Source organism: Natator depressus, chromosome 7 (assembly GCF_965152275.1).
Source record: "Natator depressus isolate rNatDep1 chromosome 7, rNatDep2.hap1, whole genome shotgun sequence".
NCBI lineage: Eukaryota > Metazoa > Chordata > Testudines > Cheloniidae > Natator > Natator depressus.
In genome coordinates this window covers 22,070,835-22,085,808 of record NC_134240.1, presented here as the reverse complement: position 1 = coordinate 22,085,808, position 14,974 = coordinate 22,070,835, and the positions used below count along the sequence as shown (strand labels likewise).

At 56.6% G+C, this 14,974-nt stretch overlaps 1 protein-coding gene across 2 annotated transcripts in view; it reads left to right on the top strand.

Moving 5' to 3' along the window:
• The window catches only part of PLXNA1 (plexin A1), a 516,682-nt gene that overhangs the window by 121,162 nt on the left and 380,546 nt on the right, over nucleotides 1–14,974 (top strand). For both annotated transcript variants that reach the window (XM_074957636.1, XM_074957635.1), the window contains exons 5-6: nucleotides 8,600–8,700; nucleotides 14,412–14,535. In XM_074957636.1, the coding sequence (XP_074813737.1) occupies nucleotides 8,600–8,700; nucleotides 14,412–14,535 (225 nt within the window). The remainder of the gene's footprint in view (nucleotides 1–8,599; nucleotides 8,701–14,411; nucleotides 14,536–14,974) is intronic.

Genomic DNA, 14,974 nt, shown 5'->3' with positions numbered 1-14,974 from the left:
CATGATAGGGACAGAAGCTGCATTGCTCCTGCTGCCCCGGTCACAGAGTGCCAGCACTGTCCCTCTTGTCTCCCTGGAGCCTCTGACAGAGGCCTGAGACCCCCTCTGCATGGCCCTGCAGTCTGACGGCACAAGGTCTAGTCACTCATGCTGGGCTTTGCAGAGGAGCCTGGCGGGAGGTGCAGTGCCCTGCTCCATTTGGATGCAGTGGGCACTGAGTACCCAATTCTCTTTCACTCCTTTGGAAATCCCCGCCTGAACGCTGACTAAAGGCTTCCTTTGAGGGTCATTCTGCTCCTTGGTCCACCATAAGGGGGTGTGGAGCTATGTGTGATCTTCCCTCTGCCTAGCTTCTGCTATGCCCTGGGGCTCAGTGAGCCACCTCAGTAGCTCCCCCTAGCCAGTGCACCAGCCAGTGGAATGGGTTCTGGCTCTTCTTCACTGGTATTGCTGAGGGGTCGGCCCCACTGGGCAGCAGGCAGTTATCTCTTATGGTCTGCTGGAAGACATAGGGACAGACAGTCCATCTGAGCTGACCAAATATAGCTCCCTTAGCCTGCTTCTTTACAGCACATGTTCAACACGGCATGGTTTGCTATGAGAACTTGGCAATGCTGTGTATAGTCATGAGTGTTTGTATTCACTGGTATGCCTATACATGGGAGGGCACATACCTGTGCGTGTGTGTGGGCAGGCGTGTATCTATGTTTGCGTGCTTCCAGCTCTCTGGACCATTGCTGTGACCCTGTGAGGTAGCGAGATTGCCTTCTGGCTGTCTCAAGCTGTGCTAAGACAGGATTGCCACAGGTGGCCTGTGTGAAACGAGTCTGCCCGTTCTCAGTGCCGCGCCAGGAGCCTGTGGTGCAGTATCACTGACTGGTCTCGCTTTCGACAGTCATAGCGGAGGCTGAGACTGGAGAACACGTTGGTGACGGGGCTCCCCTGTAGGCCTGAGTGGGGGGGTGCCTTCCAGGGAAGAGCAGACGCTCTGCTGGGGGAGCTTGGGCTGCTGCTGCCCGTGCTGGGATGGAGGAATCCAGTCTCCAGGGCTCTTGGTTCATCAGGACACTCCCATGGAGAACTGGGGGACGTGTAGGGCAGGGGCGGCCCTGTTCCCCCCAGCAGCCGCTCGCTCCCATGTTCCTGTCATCTTTCCCTCCCCTGGGCTCCCTTTCCCATGGAGCTCTTCCGGGTCACTGCCTCCCAGAGGAAGTCTCTCTGGGGCTGCTGTCTTTGCATTGTCATCTGTCCCTGCAGGGGCTGCTGTGTCCCATCTAGGCCTGCCAGTGACCCGCTGAGTGTCTCGCTCTCCCCTCCTGCCCTCTGGGAACAGACATCCCCCACTGGGCTCAGTCCCACTGGAAGGTCACTTGTGCGCTCCTGCCTAGTTGCCGTGAAGGACAAAAGGGGGGCTGCAGCTGCTCACCAGGCTGTCCCTCCCCCCCCCCCCCACCTGCCCTGCTCCCCTGAGCTTTGGCTGGCCTGAATGTCCCTCTCGGTTCCCCGGTCCTGTCATCCCCCATCTTTGGCGCTGCCTGCAGGGTGCCTGGGTAATACTGAGGCCCCAGTGCAGAGAGCTCAGTGCCTTCCCCGTAAGTGCTGCTCCAGCAGGCTCCTAGCAGGGGGATCCTATGGCATGGGCAATCCTTTGCCCCAGGTGTTAACGATTATTGGCAGCCCCCTGGAGTTCCCCCTCCCTTTGGGGATATGGGCTTCTCTGACCCTTTCCTTCAGTCTCCTGCTAAACACCTGAGCAAAGCTGACTTCCCTGCTGGGAGGGCTGGAGGAGAGGGGCAGGGAGGAAGGCTGACAGTGGGAAAGCGCTCTCCATTCACCTCCCCCATGTGCCTGATGCCTTCGGGGGGAACAGATGGGCAGCATCGAAGCCACTAGCTCTGACTGGCTCCTTCTTGTTATGGGTGCGGAGGTTCATGAACCGCTGGCTCGGGCGGGTGGTGAGAACACAAGGCCGCCTCCCGTCTCTGTGGCCACGGCTGCTAGGCGGGCTGGATCCAGCGCAGGCAGTGTTTGAAGTAGGGTGTGTGAGGTAGGTAGGAGGATGGCCCTGGGCTGTCGTTTCTGCAGAGCGAGGTGGAGTCCTGCGGTGAGATGAATTAACCATTTGGGGAGCTGCTCGCAGGCAAGCGGAGCTCTGGGCAGTTGGGTCCTCCCTGCCCTCTTCACCCCCCATTCTGCGAACAGCAGGGGGATTTTAGACACAGATCTCACCCTGCTCGCTTCTTCCCACCAGAGGCGGGATGTAGGTGGCCCCATGGTTATTGCACTGGGCCGCGAGACTTGGGATCCAGTGGTCCTAAGAGGAGATGAAGGAGGGGGCAGTTACAGGGCGGATGCAGTGTGGCTAGGCACTTTGCCTTCTCCCAGGCTCTGTGGTCTAGTCATGTCCTCTCTTCTGAACCCTCCCACATCCCTGCCGCTCTGGCTATGCACCTCGCTCCCGACCCCCAGCTGCTGTTGTATTTGGTCCTTAGTCTGTACAGCGTGCTGCCCCAGTATAGCGCCCTTTCTAGTGTGGACAGGGCCTTTGAGTAGACGCTGGCTCATGCTGGGCCGTCCTCTTGCTTTGAGACCTTAATGGGGAGACTGAGCACCGGTGGTTTTCTGTCTTCTGATCAGGGTGTGCGACCCAAGCCGTCAAGAAGCCTGCATGTGGTTGGGTAGCAGGGCCGGTATCATGTGTTCGAAGTGAGGCTTGTAGTTTCTGCAGAGAACGACCTGGAGGGATCCCAGTTTTGCAAACTCTTATGGGTTTAGCAGGGGAGGGAGGCCTGCTGGCCCAGTGGTTCTTACCTATGGGTCTGTGTCCACACTGTGAATGTGGGCTACGATTTAGCTATGCTTAGCTACTGCTAGGCTGCCCCGTGCCCCATTCTGGGTGGGGATTCCCCATTCGGATGGTCAGGTCTGTTTCCCAACCTCAGCTCCCAGGAGGGCTGCAGGGTGATCTTCTCTTCTTAGCATATGTGCAATGTGCCTCAGGTGGCAATGGACCAGGATTCATCACCGAATTTGATCCACTGGTTGGATCGTTAGCTTCCCCAGGCCGGGCTGGGTACCGATGGGGAGTGCAACATGAACGCTGATCCATGCACTGTCCCAATGCTGCAATGGCACTGTGCAAACCTTGCTATGTCGTACAGTGTCCTGCAGTGCAAGGCTGATGCAGTGGTGTGTTAGGGGAGGGCCTGGCACTGGGTGGGAAGGAGAGCTAGCTCAGCTTCTGCCTGCCAGCCCTACCATAGCATTTCAACAATAACACCATCTTCCCCTTGAAGGAATGCAATGGCCAAAAGGGTGCACCTGGGTGGGGCTGGGTGGGTCCGCACGGCAGTCTGGGCTGCATGCTGGTTGGCTGCCCCACTGGGTCATGGCTCGGGATACTAACCACCCCATCCTCCTCCACAGGCAGGCTTGCTGGAGATGGAGTATTCTTGCCCTGGGAGGGCTTGTGTGGGGTCTGTGCCTGTGTTCCCGAAACAGCCGAGTCTGGTGCCCCATGACAGGACCGGGGCTGTCCCTTGGCGAACTGTGAGCACTCTTCCCCCTTGCAGTGTTCTTACCCATGCTGTGTCTCGCTCAGAGCGCAGCTGGAGCAGGGACACGGGATGAACCAAGGGGCAATAGGCCTTTTGCCCCCCTGAGATGGACTCCTGCCGGAGCTGTGTTGTGGCCCAGCCTCCCCGATGTGGCTGAGTGGGCAGCGTGGGTGAGCTGTGGGCAGGTGTGTCTCAGTCTCCCAGTCTGTGCGCGTGGCTGGAACCACAGCTGAACTAGAATCATGATACATCTCCGGGCCATTGTCCCAGGTGGGGGATGTGAAAACGGGGCCTTTGATTGCTCCAGACACCCCATGAGGACGGAGCACCCTATTTCCTCTTCCTGCTGGGCCCTGTTTCCGGTTTACAATCTGCCAGAGGCTCTGAGGAGACCTGGGGCTCTCTGAGTGACTTGCTGACTGGGAGGCTGTCGGCCGAATCCCCCAATCCCGGAGTCTCAAAGGGCCTGGGATGTGGCTCAGTGGTGAGCCTCTCAGCACTGAGCCCCTTACTATTCCCAGCTCTTCCATTTCCTCCTCTCCCTCTCGGCTGCTAATGGCAGCAGGATTGAAAATGGGCTGTAACTCTTCCTTAGCAGAGCAGCCTCTCCCCTTGGCCCTGCATTCAGCTGGAACTGGCCAGGAGTTCCCAGGTCTGGGATATCCCCTCCTGACAGACAGGTGTTGGGGCAGCTGGGAAGGGTTGGGGCAGTGCTGAAGTGACAGCGGGAGATGGTCTTCAGCTCCAAGGCAGAAGCTGAAAGAGAGACCATGTTCCTGAGTCTGCAGCCCATGTGTGGAGATTTCACTCCCTCCGTAAGTCCCTGTTTCCCCCCAATTTTGCACTCCTAGCCCCATCCTAGATGCCCTAAGCTGTGGCCAGCTGGGGAGAGAGGAGTGATGACCAGAAGGGATGGTCTGATGCAGAATTGTTGGTGGAATTGTCTGGGCTGGGTTATGCAGGAGGTCTGATTGGATTGTCAGGCCACAAGAGAGCGTTAGGACCATCTATGGATGCTCCAGGGCACTTTGAACCACAGAGGATTCCCTGTTCCCCCGGGGGTCGAAAGGCTTGAAGTTTTGTATGTGGGGATCCTGTGGGGATCCCATGGGGAAAGGCTGTAGACTCTGGGGTTGGGGGGAGGTGAGAGGACCCTAAAGGAAACGGGGAGGGGGGGGAATCTGAGAAGCTGTTCCTGGCTGCCTCCCTGTCATTGCCCTGTTGCAGTTCTAAGGCCTGCCTAACACAGCCTACCCTTGGTGGAATATTTGGGGGGCAGCTAGGCAGACGAGGGCTTTGCTCAGTGAACCCCAAGAGGGGGGGATTTATTGCTGAGCTGCAGTGTTTTTCACAGCGAGGGTAGCAGGACATTAACCCAATTGTGTTGGGTTCCTTACAAACAGGTTGGAAGTGGGTATTAATGACATTTGCTATTGCAGCTTCTGTCTCTTTGCTGACAAAGCAAAGAACTCTCTTGCCTTCTGAAACCTCCTCCCACTCCTGTCTTCTCCTTTCCTAAATAAAAAGAGCTCTCTTCCATCGCAGCCTGGTGTTATCAGGGTGTTGCTGGAAAGTAATTAAATGAACAGTTGTAACAGAGCTCGGAGGGCCAGAGGAATGAGGGGATTTTAATCAAATCTGGAGGAGCAATTAATAAAGAGCTTGTAACCCTTTAAGGTCAGCTCCTCCTGTCATATATCAGAGAGTGCAGGGGTCTGGCTAGCATCTGAAATGGGCATAGGGGGCTGTAAAATGCTAGCCCGTTTTCCTAAACTCTGGAGAGTCCAGTTGTTCATTGTGCTCTACAGAGGTTGGCTAAATGGCCAGGATCCCCAGCCATTCGCCTTTCTCTATGCCACACCTGCCTTTGATTCCAGTACCTGAGTCATCTTGCCAATGAGCTTGGTGGGGTCTCAATGTGGTCCCCGCTTGTGTATCACAATCTAGGCATGACCTCCATTACAATCTGGAATAGTTGTTAGCCTCATTCAGGGGAGGCCCTTCTGTGGGGAGAGAGGGAGCTGCAGTTCAGGGTTGAGGGGCATCTGTGGAGGGTGGAGGCCCATGACTAGAATAGCAGTGGTGGGCTGCTGGTCAGGATTGAGGGGTGTCTGTAGAGTTGTGTAGGAGCTCAGGGTTAGAGTAGCAGGAGGAGCTGTGGGTTAGAGTGGAGGGGGATTGGCAAAGCTGTAGGAGGAGGGCAGGGCTGGGATAGTGGGGTGATGGGGGCCTGAAGGTCAGGGTTGAGGGGCATAAGTCTTTGAAAGGAGTTTGAGAAATGTTGGGCACAGCCCTGCATCCCTTTCCATGAAAGCCAGAGAGCACTAGAGAGGCTGTCTCTCTGCTGGGTACACTGGATCTCTTAGGTCCCTCGTGAGCTGTTTTTCTCTCTCAAGGTTCAATAATTCTTGATGGAAATAATGTAGCTTTTCTTAGCGCCTTTGCCTCTGGGTTGAAATGAACTCAGTGTTCCATTGGCTGCTCAGAACAGATACAGAGCAGCCTCGCCTGCCCTCCCTCTCACCATTGAGCTTTCTAAGGAGCTAAGGTTGTGTGGGGCCCACTGGGGCAAGCAGAGGTGTCCTCACATGGTCCAGGAGTTTCCAGTCTCTCTTCCCCTTCTTAGCTACCAGCAGGGGAGCTCAGACTGTTACCCACAGGAGACTGTACCTTAGGTATGGAAGGTTGTAGGGCTCTTTCCAACCATGCCAGGTGACCTCCAGGTCATTGAGGACCAGGTTAGGGGTGAACGTCCTACCGACCCTGCTCCTTTTAAAATCTCCCCTCTTCCCTGCAGCTGCAGGGTTGGCATCTGGCCGTTGTCCATCAGGGCTGTTAGCCTGTCACAGCTGTAACTTATGGAATGCTGCTGCTCTTTGGAACATCACTGGTGGCCGCAGCAAGGAAGGCCATGGCTACGCTAGGAGCGCTGTACAGATATAGGGATACCGATGTACCATACCAGCAAAGCGCTGCTCGTATAGCCGGAGCTAGACCGGCAAAGTTGCATTTTGTACCAGTATAGCGAAAGTCCCACGCATGAGCAAAATGAGCTGTATGGGTGAAGGTGCAGCTTGGCTGTATAACTGCGTCTACACTAGGGCCTCTGCCCGTCAGGGGTCCCACCTCTTCACACCCCTGGCTGACTGAGTTATGCCAGCAGAAGTCTGTAGTGGAGACAATGTTCCCTCTAATTTTTGACAGGCTGTGTGCACAAAAAACTTTCTTCTGTGCAAATTTTTGTGCTTCCGTGCAAATTTTTGTGCGTGTGGTGTTTTGCCGGGTGCGCGGGGTTTAGGATCTGTGTGCGCGTGCACACATGCACAGCTTAGAGGGAACAGTGAGTGGAGACCTGGTCTAACTGTTGTCCCAACTGCAGGATTTTGCCCTGGAGTGATGGGGAGGGAGAAAGGTCCTGGGGAGGTTGTGGAATCCCCGTCATTGCAGGTTTTTGAGAACAGGTTGGACAAACACCTGTCAGGGATGATCTAGATTTGCTTGGTCCTGTCTGAGTGCAGGGGGCTGGACTTGATGACTTCTTGAGCTCGCTTCCAGCCCTACATTTCTATGATTCGATAATAAGGAGAGCGAAAGACAGGCACATCTGGCTTGGGAAGGAGCCAGGTCTGCAGCTCCTTGAAGCAGGGGGCAGCACTGGAGTTTTCCCAGGATTGGGCATTTGCGGTTCATGCGCACTAGTGCTTGGGATACAACCCTGATACCCCCCATTGGTGTTTGTGGTCATGCTTATATGGGCTTCTTGAGGGACAAGAAGGGAGCTATTTATAGAGTGAAATAACTTGCCATCTAGTGGGCTCATGAGATTCCTATTCCTGGAGACCAGATTTCACCTTATTGACCCTTGAAGTCAATGCTCCCTGGGGGCATTAAGCACAAATAAATGCTCACCCAGGTCCTGCTGCTCTCTGCCTGAGACTGAGGGGAGGGCACACTGGCCAATCTGGTCTCAACACTTGTAAAAATCAGGTGTCTAAACGTTGCCCCTTGACCCTAAATCTAGCTGCCTATCTCTGAAAGTCCTGCCCTAGGTATAGACACTGCCAGCCGAGGCTCAAGTCATGAGGCAAGCTGTAGTGTTAACAGACCCTCTAGGCCTTTATTAGGAGAGCCACCTCTGCTCAGAAGCTGGCCCCATGCACTGTTGCTGAATATCTAACAGACACCCCCGTGTATGGGTAGGGGACACTTATAGCCTCCGCAGGGAACTCCGAGGGCACCCTTCACCCAGGGTAGCCAGGCTGCGAGGCGCCATGCTGCCTGCGTGCCCCAAGCTGTGGGACTCAGGGTACGGTGGAGTCAGCGAGGGCACCTGCTCATGTCATGTGCTCACCGTGGCCGCACAGATGGGAGGGAAAGGTTCTGTATGTCCCCAGCCTCAAGAGCTTGTACAGTGGTGGAGACTGGGCTCCTCGCCCCATTGCTGGATTCATAGACACTGGGTTGGCTCTGGGGCGCACGGCATGAGATGAAAGCACAGGAGAAGGGTCTCTGTCTGCTGCCCCACTGCACCCATTCCCAGCCTCAAAGAAACACTCGGGGCACCTCAGGTCTTCAGCTCTGGGCTCGAAACAAGCCTGGGGCTTGCCCCTATATTTTGTTAATCCCTTCATGTCCAAGGGTGGGGTTAACTGGGCATGGGATCCAGCAGCATGAGGGGAGTGTACCCTACAGCCTTCCCTTAATCATGGGCCTGAGCCACCATCATCATAGTGCGACCCACCTTCCCTTCCTCCCTCGCTGTCACTCATTTCTGCCTCGTTATTCCCCTCCCGCTCCCCAGTTACCCATTCCATCTATCCTGCAGGATCCCTACATCTCCCCCATTCCCTTCTGTCCCCACTCTCTCAAGGCACTGGTTCCATCTGCCCCCGATGCTGCCCCCACTCCGCCGAGCCCGGCCCCCTTTCCTGGTGTGTGTTGTGGGGCTCCCCAAGAGGTGGGTGGGTAGGAACAGGCTGGCCTGGGGCTTTCTGATGTGCATGTTCACAATGTGCCTCTCTCTCTCTCTCTCTCTCCCCCAGGTGACACGAGTGCCCGTGGAAAGCTGTGAGCAATACAAGAGCTGTGCGCTGTGCCTGGGCTCCAGGGACCCCCACTGCGGCTGGTGTGTCCTCCATAACCTGTGAGTACGGCGGGCTCATGCTGGGTGTCTGTGCCCCAGCCCTGCACACCTGCCCTCTCTCCCCGGTCACCTGCCGGGCTGCCCAGGGCAAACCCTCATGGCTTCCCCTGAGCCCTTAGCCGGGGCCCAGCTGGGTCTCCCAGGATCAGCAAGGACATGAATCCCCGCCCCAACCCGGCACAACAGAGCCCTGTTTCGTTGGGTGCTGAGCGTGCTGTTGGATTTTTGTTGCATGTCCTTCGTCTGTATGGGTTTGTACTGCTGCCCATCACCGTGGTATCTGAGTGTCTTCCACATTAAAGAGATTGGATGCCACTCTGCTGCGCCTGCAGGGACTGACGATAGGCCTTGCTAGAGCCAAGCGCAATACAGGGAGGTGCCGTGCCAGTGCCCATTTCTTCTCACCTGTCTTACTATCCTAGTCCAGGGCACTGTCCAGCCTCCCCCCATCCCATTCCAGTCCTGGGCCCCTCACACAGCTCAGCCAGGGCCTCTTAGTGCTGACCTGCAGCCTCCCATTGTTCCCTCTCGGGTCCTCACCAGAGGTGAGGCCAATTAGCCTTGCTTGGGTGGCTTCTCAAGGTGCTCTTGCTGAGATCTGTGGTACATGCTCAGCCCCTACAGCTGTGGTCAAACCCCAGCGAAAGGAAGAATAGCCCATCTCAGCAGATGTGACCCTCAGCTTCCTTCGCTGTGGGTGGTGTCGCCACTCACTGACTCTATGGAGCGTGTGGGTGCAGATGAGAGCCCTTCAGAGAGGGGCACTGGCTGAGGGGTTGGTTCCCCACCAATTTCCAGCTGGTGGCAGACCAGACTGGGAGATAAGGGCCCATCTGCCTGGCTTGTGCTGTCTCTCGCTGGCTTCTCTGGCTGCGCTGTGTCCCCTGGAAAGAAGTGAGGGTGATTGATGGCAGCCTGCTCCGAGTCGCCAGCCATCTAGCGCACAGAGGATCCTGAGTGTCAGATCTGCCGGGTAGCTAAGGATTAGACACGAAGCTTCCCTCCCTGACGGGCAGGAGCTTCCCATCCCCCTGCAGCACACATTAATGCAGGCCACTTGGCAATGGAGAAGCTCGCCCTTGCTCAGCTGTTCTCCAGCCCTTCTGGGCATCCAGGGTGATGCAGTGTCGGAGTCTGGATTGCCCCATTAGCCCTTTGGAGTCCAGGGCACTTCATCCCTGTGGTGACTTTCCCCTTTGTGACCAGATGTGGTTTGATGGTGGTTTGGAGCCTGGTGTGAATTGAGTTGCTGGGACTCAGCCCAGTCCTGAGCAGACCGGTGCCCACAGCACAAAGCTACCACCATGACAGGCACTAAGTCCCACCCTTGTGAGTAGCCTCAGCAGAGCGGTCACGGACTAAGAGCCTTGGAGTCGCTCTACAGCACGGGTGGCAGAAGGTGTGGGGAGAGCTTGTCCTGACACTGACCATGGCCTCAGTCTCCTAGGCTGCCTCCAGCCAGGCCCGCCAGGGCAGCGGCGGGTGGGGCTGGGGGTGGCGGAATTGCCCAGGGTCCCGGGAGATTTAAAAGGGCCCAGGGGCTGCCGGCAGTGCAGCAGGGCTAAGGCAGGCTTCCTGCCCGCCCTCGCTCCGCGCTGCTCCCGGAAGCAGCCGACATGTTCCTGCGGCCCCTGGAGGGGGGATCTCTGTGTACTGCCCTCCCCCCCTTTCCCACCAGCACCGACTCCGCAGCTGTCATTGGTCGGGAATTGCGGTCAATGGGAGCTGTAGGGGTGGTGCTTGTGGGCAGTGGCGCACGGAGACTAATTTTTTACATCCATGTGCAGTTATATGCACCAATATGGGGGTGATGTGTGACATATCGGCGCACATAACAAAATTCATGTGGTGGGGGTGGGGCTGAGGGGTTTGGAGTGTGGGAGGGGGCTCAGGGTTGGAGCAGAGGGTTGGGGTGCAGGGTGTGTGTGGGAGGGCTCTGGCTGGGGGTGCGGGCTCTAGGGTGGGGCCAGGAATGAGGGGTTTGGGATCCAGGAGGGGTCTTATGGCTGGGGTGAGGGGGGATGAGGACTTCAGCTATGGGTGAAGGCTCTGGGGTGGGGCCGGGGATGAGAGGTTCTGGGTGCGGGAGGAGGCTCAGGGCTGGGGGAGAGGGTTGGGGGGTGAGGGGTGTAGGCTCTGGGGTGGGGCCAGGGATGAGGGGTTTGGGGTACAGGCTGCCCTGTGGCTGTGATGGGGAGAGAGGACTCCCCCCAGCCCTCTCTTGCCGCAGCAGCTCGGGGCTGAGGGAGGGGCTCCTCTCCCCCAGCTGTGGCAAGTGTGGGGCTGGTCCGTGCTGAGGCCGGCGGGGAGGGGTGCCTCTCCCCGCCGCAACAAGTCCATGCTGGGGGAGAAGTATCTCTTCCCGCTGCAGCCCATAGGCCCTGCATGGGGCTTAATAGACATACAGCTTAGAGGGAACTTAGGCAGGGACCCCGTGGGCCTCCCGCCTAAGAGCTGCTGCCAGAAGGGGTGCCAGTTGCTTTTGGGAGCTGCCTGAGGTAAGCACCGACCCTCTGCCCCTTTCTGCACTCCAACCCCCTGCCCCAGCCCTGAGCCCACACCCAAACTCCCTCCCGGAGCCTGCACCCCGCACCCCAACACCCTGCCCCAGCCTGGTTAAAGTGAGTGAGGGTGGGGGAGAGCGAGCGATGGAGGGAGGGGGGATGGAGTGAGCAGGGGGCAGGGCCTCAGAGAAGGGGCGCGATAGGGGCATGGTCTCGGGGAAGGGGCGGGGCAGGGGGCAGAACAAAGGCCTTTGGGTCTGTGCGATTAGACAGTTGGGAACCCTGCCGGGTGGGCATGGGGAAGCCCTGGCCGTGCTGGAAGAGTGCACCCAGCAGTGCAGGTGCAGCACCGCCCAAATGTCACGTGCACCACGTCCGCGGCTTGTGCATGCCTGGGGCCCGTTGACTATTCTGCTCTGGGGCCCGGAACTGCTGTCCACGGGCCTGCCTCCAGCAACGTCTGCTCCTAGGAAATGTACAGGGGGGCTAAGCCTGTAGTGGGCGATGGACTCGGGAAGCTAATAGGGGCTGCCCGTCTCTTTATGCTGTGATGTTTACTCCAGTTTCTCTCACACATGCAAATGTGCCTGATTGCACTGTGCCATCTAGGCCAGAAGTACTGGAGCTAACTTCTCTGATACTCAGGCCTGTGGAAAGCAGGAGCTTTACCTCTGAGGCTCAGCACGAAGCCATTGTCGGTAGCCAAGGCAGCCGGCTCTGCTGTTGCACGTCGTGTGATGGTGCAGCTTGGGGAGAGGCAGCGGGCACAGTCAGACCTGCACAGAGCCAAGGCCCCGTTGTGTGCCAGCGTCCTTAGCAGTGAAGGTGGGCTGCAAAGTGCAGACAGCGGGTGAGAGACGCTGTAGAATAATCTCCTGCCTTTTGCACCATAGCGCCTCTCCCTTTGTGTGCACAGCCCAGCCAAAATGCAGCCCCTCAGGCATGGAGGGCAGCAGTCAATGCTCAGTGGACAAAGCCCTGCTCTTTCTCAGTGTGCCCTGGGATCTTCAGTGTCCATGTGGAGCAGGCAGGAGCTCCGTGTCTCCACTCTGAAGGACCCACATGCAGTAACCTGCATGGAACCAAGTTGATTGGTTCTGGAGGGCAAAAGGCTGAGCTGAGCCTGTTGGGATTTGTCCCAGTGACTGTGGGGGTAGCTGAGGCATTACACACTGAGCCTCAGTGTGGTCAGCCATCCCCTCACACTGCCAGCCAAGCTGTAGTGGGCCTGTGGGTGGGAGGGGTAGGCAAGAAGCAGAGGGAAATCGGGGAGTAGAGACCCAAACACGGGGTGTGGTGCAGTCTGAGGGAGCTTTTGCTGGATGGAGCCAGTGATCTCCTGGCCGGGGGCCTCACCCAGACCTTCCTTTTCCAGACTTGCTGGGCCTCATGCCATCCAAGGGCCAAAAACTGATGCCTCTCTCTCTATCCCCAGGGTAGATTTCAGGTCAGACCCAATAAGCTGGGCAATAGCTCCCCCAGCATGGGGACATCCTGCTGTGGTGCACATGTGGTCAGCCACAGACTCCTGTGGTTAGCAGTGATGCCGGCACAGCTGCCTGGATAGGCAGAGAGGCTAAACCACAGGGGCCCCTAACTCTGCCCTCCCTCCCCACCTGTGTCTGGCAGGAATCGAAGTCATAGTGTCGTTTCAGAGGCAAATCGCAGGCAGGCAGTCATCCCTCACCTGTACTTACTGCAGGGAGGGGGCGGTGTGAATGGGCTGTAATTTGCTCTGGACAGCTGGGAGGGAAGGCCTTTAACATGGCAGCCAGGCTCCCAGACCTCAGCTCCATGTGCAGGAGGGATGGGAAAATGGCATGGAAGGTAGAAAAACCAGCACAAAGTTTGGGGATTTTCTTTTGGGGGTTGGAATTGAAAATCACCTTGGAAGTGTGTCTCTCCCTGGCAAAGCTCTGCCTCTCTAGCCATGCAGGGCATTTAATTAAACTCTGAGCTGCCATTTTCCTCCATGATCCCTCGGGGGGTGGGGGAGGATGGGACAGAGCATATTTCGGGGTCTCCGAGATACGGTGTGGCACTGGCATCTGCTCAGGGGATAAATCACCCAGATTACGGCCAGGACGTTGAAATGTGTCCAGGCATTTCTTTTTCTTGTTGCCCTCCACTTAATTAGACTTTTCCCATAATGCAATAATGGTGTTGCAGATAAAGGGAGGGGAAGCAAAGGGAAGTTCTTTGAACTCATTACGAGGAAGCAGTGCGTCTTGAAGGGGCTGCAGAGTGGGGGAACGGCCCCTAGGCCATAAGAGCTGGTTAATCCAGAGCTGCTTTCTTGATGTACTGTGGGGAAAGAAGCACTGAGAGCGCAGAGGAAAGACAGGGGTGCTTCAGCATGTTCTGGAGGAGCTGGTAGTTATTGGTGCAAGGGGAGGGAGTAAGTTAGTGCACTATCCTCTGAAGACCTGAGCCCATAGCAGGGTGTGGGGTACAAGTGGAAAATAATTTCTCATGCCACCCCAGGCCACCACACAATTAGATGAGAGCACCATCAAAGAACTGGGGGAGAGGGTTAGAATATTCAGGGGCATGCTGCAGCGCTGGGTTGGGGTGCATTGGCAGAGCTGTGTGGTGTACCAGGGCTGGAGTAGCGAGGGATGATGCAGCGCTGGGTTGGGGTGCATTGGCAGAGCTGTGTGGTGTACCAGGGCTGGAGTAGCGAGGGATGATGCAGCGCTGGGTTGGGGTGCATTGGCAGAGCTGTGTGGTGTACCCAGGCTGGAGTAGCAAGGGATGATGCAGTGCTGGGTTGGGGTGCATCGGCAGAGTTGTGTGGTGTATCCATTCTGGAGTAGCAAGGAGTGCTGCAGTTCTGGGTTGGGATGCCTTGGAAGAGAGCCGTTGGAGGTACCCAGGGCTAGAGTAGCCAGGGGTGCTGCGTGGTGGGTGTGACACATCCTGTCCAAACACCTGCTCTGGGATCGGCCGTAGTTGTTGAGGGTTTTAGGAGGGCTCCTGAGCCTGCCTCTCATGTGATTTCCATTCTCCATCCCACCCTGGTAAAGCTCTGACCTGTGAGTTTGCAGCATGTGGGTCCTCTAGTCTTGGCCAGCCTCTGAGCTCTGTGTAAAGCTCAGTGTAGCAGTAACTCCCTGTGACTGGCCGTCCCACAGGTTTGGGTGGTGCTTAGCTCTGAGCTCAGGGGATTCTCCTTGTCCTCACTATGGCTGTTTTATCCCTCTGCAGCTGCTCGCGGAAGGACCGATGTGAGCGGGCTGATGAGCCTCAGCGCTTTGCTTCGGACCTGCGCCAGTGCGTCCAGCTCACCGTCCAGCCCAAGAACATATCGGTCACCATGTCCGAGGTCTCGGTAAGCTGCTCAGCCTGGGGGTGTTTAAGCGTCACCCGTGCTAGCTTCATTCTGGTGCTGTGGCAAAGTGAAGGCAACAATTTGAAATAAAAATGCAGTATCGAACAAATAGAAAAAAGGGTAAATAGATAGAGATCGATTATAAATTACAAATTCTGAAATCCAGAAAATTGATAAGGGAAGCTAAAGACAGGGAAAAATCCATTGCTGGCAGGGCTAGGTATAATAAGGATTTCTTTAAGTATATCAGTAACAAAAGAAATCCTGGAGGTAGTAAAATTGTTAATAATGATGCAGAAAAGGCAGAACTGTTCAATAAATCGTTCTGTTCTGTTTTTGGAAAGAAGCAGGATGATGTACTCGTATCACATGAGGTTGATGAAGTACTTTCCAGTCCATTAGTAACTAATGAGGCTGTTAAATAGCATCTACTAGGGAT